Source organism: Neophocaena asiaeorientalis, unplaced genomic scaffold, assembly GCF_003031525.2.
Source record: "Neophocaena asiaeorientalis asiaeorientalis breed wild unplaced genomic scaffold, Neophocaena_asiaeorientalis_V1.1 scaffold236, whole genome shotgun sequence".
Lineage (NCBI taxonomy): Eukaryota > Metazoa > Chordata > Mammalia > Artiodactyla > Phocoenidae > Neophocaena > Neophocaena asiaeorientalis.
In genome coordinates, this window is record NW_020173418.1 from 1,219,555 (window position 1) to 1,222,068 (window position 2,514).

At 57.4% G+C, this 2,514-nt stretch overlaps 1 protein-coding gene across 1 annotated transcript in view; it reads left to right on the forward strand.

Annotated features, from left to right (window-relative positions):
• PTPN18 (protein tyrosine phosphatase non-receptor type 18) overlaps positions 1-956 on the forward strand; it is a 20,522-nt gene extending 19,566 nt beyond the window's left edge. The window contains exons 14-16 of the mRNA XM_024747298.1: positions 96-291; positions 419-523; positions 749-956. Of these exons, the coding sequence (XP_024603066.1) occupies positions 96-291; positions 419-523; positions 749-816 (369 nt within the window). The 3' untranslated portion in view covers positions 817-956. The remainder of the gene's footprint in view (positions 1-95; positions 292-418; positions 524-748) is intronic.
• The last annotated feature ends 1,558 nt before the right edge of the window (positions 957-2,514 follow it).

A 2,514-nucleotide genomic window follows, 5' to 3' on the forward strand; every position in this document is an offset into this window, starting at 1 on the left:
CGGCCGCGGTAAGTCGACGCGGCCCGGGCGCGGGGCTGGGGAGGGCTGGCCCCGACCTGCTCCGTCTCCCGACCCCCTGTGGCTGCGGTCTGGAGGGTCTGGAGGCCACGAGGACCCCCACCCCACCCCTCCACCGAGTCCGGCCCGGTCACGCCCCGGAGGCTGACGTCCTGGCTTCCCCGGCCACGCCTCTGGGACAACCGCCCGTCCTCTGGTCACGCCCGGAAGCGTCCCGGGCCAAACCGCGGTCTCTGGCCCGACCACCTAGTCTGGGCGGAGGTCTCCGATTTGGTCACGCCCTTGGCCGCGCACTCTCCTGCTGGGCCCCGGCGCCCGGCCTCCAGCCTGCCTTCTCTGGCCTGGGAGGATGCGCATTTGCCTCCGAGTGGCTCTCCGGAACTTCGAGGGGCGGCCTGAGCCGATCTGTTAGGTGGTTTTCTGCCCGCAGTTCCTGTTGACCAAAGCCCAGCAGGGCCTGGCGCCTACGAGGACGTGGTAGATGGAGCTCAGACTGGTGGGCTAGGTAAGTCAGACAGCCTGGGTCGCTGGGACTCTCTACAGTTTTAACTGAATCCCAGGCATTTGGGGCTTTAAGATGGTGTTAGGAAAACACTCGCCCTCGGAGTCCTGTGGATGTGTCAGCATCAAACCGTGAGGGCCTGGAGGCTTGGGGGTGGCTTTCCACGAGTTGCCTACCTCTCTGCACCTCAGCTTCTCCATGATCCCTACGGTGCCCTTTCTTTTCCAGGCTTCAACCTGCGCATTGGAAGGCCTAAAGGACCCCGGGACCCGCCTGCCGAGTGGACCCGCGTGTGAGTGCAGCGCCCTTGCCTGCCTGTTGGGTGCCTGGTCCACGTGTGTTCCTGGACTGCTGAGGGCCGTGCTCTACTCTGTGACGTGCTGGGAATGGGGTTGCTGGGCTGAATCAAAATAAAAGTTTCTCAGTGTGGAAAATATGGGGGCTTTGCCTCAGTGATCATAACGTTCAAGGCATGAGGCTTGGGGAGGTAGTTGGTTGACGATGGCTGGTGAGGTTACACTGAGCATATTCAAGAATAAATTCAACCCCAAGAGTCTGGGCAGGGCTCCCGGCTGTGAAGGGAAGGATGGACAGATAGGCTTCTGGAGACTGTCCCCTTCACCACTTGAAGGACTGGTTCATCTCAGTATCTGAGCCTCCCTCACTCAGACACTCAGCTTATAACACAGGGAGATGGATGGACCCCCGTTGACCTCCACCATTCAGACAGATGGAAGCCAGGCATAACAACAGCCAAGCAGACTGATTTCAGACAGGTGAAAAGATCCCCAGATGGGCAGGCAGACAGATGGAATCCCAACCTGGACAGGCATATAGCAATTCCCTTAGACAGCCAGACCTTCAGAGGGACAGTCCATGGGTGGACCTCCAGCCAGAGAGAGTGACCCACTGACAGCCTAACAGACCACTCCATGCAAAACAGACCACCCAAAAGACAGACCACTTCCCCCAGCTAAGCAGCTAGACAGACATCAGCCAGATAAACCCTTGGCTGGACAGACTCCCAGGCAGATGTAAAGAGATCCCCAGCTGAATAGACACAGATGTCCTCTCAGCTAGACAGACCTCCCAGCTACACAGACCCACCCCCATGTGGGCAGACAGCCTGACAGACCTAGTCACACAGACTCCCAACTAGCCAACTGGACTCCAGCCAGGCAGATACTAGCCACACGGACCCTTGATTGCACAGATACCCCACCCAGCCAGCCAGACTTCCAACTAGGCAGACAGGTGGGCAGACCCCCCATTTTGGCAGAGAAATTGGTATATCTTCTGCTGGGAAGACACCCAGGTGGACACTCAGGCAGTCAACTGATCAGATAGGCAGATGGACCCTCATATAGAAAAAGCGTCACGAGCCAGACAGATCCTCCACTACCCAGACCATCTGCCAGTTGGACACACACTGCAAGTCTTCAGGTAGATGGACTCCCTGCTAGCCAGATGGGCTCCTAGCCCTCAGATACATAGGACCCCATTGGATGGGTGGACTCCTAGTCGGACAGATAGATTCCCAGCCACAATGACACACCATCCTCAGCCAGAGAAATAAATGGACCCCAAGCCAACTGGCCAGCTAGATCCCAAGTTGGATGAACAGACCCCCAAACCAGATGAACGGGTAGACCCCCATCTGGACAGATGACTGGACCCCAACAAGTCAGACCCCTAGCTGTTCACACAGGCTTCTAGCCAGACAAGCCTCCAGCCCTTGATCTGGACAGCAGATGCACACAGACCACCAGCTTGGCAGACAAATCTGCAGCCAGCAAGACAGCCCTCTAGCCTCACAGTCACATGGACTGACCTCATACTGATAGACTGGTAAACCTCCAAGTAGACTCAGCTGGAAAAATAAACTCCGGACAGACCGACTCCCAACTTGAAAAGATCCTCAGACAAACCCATGACTGGACAGACATGCAGACCCCCAGCCAGAAAGACAGCAGCCAGACAGACCCCATCTAGAC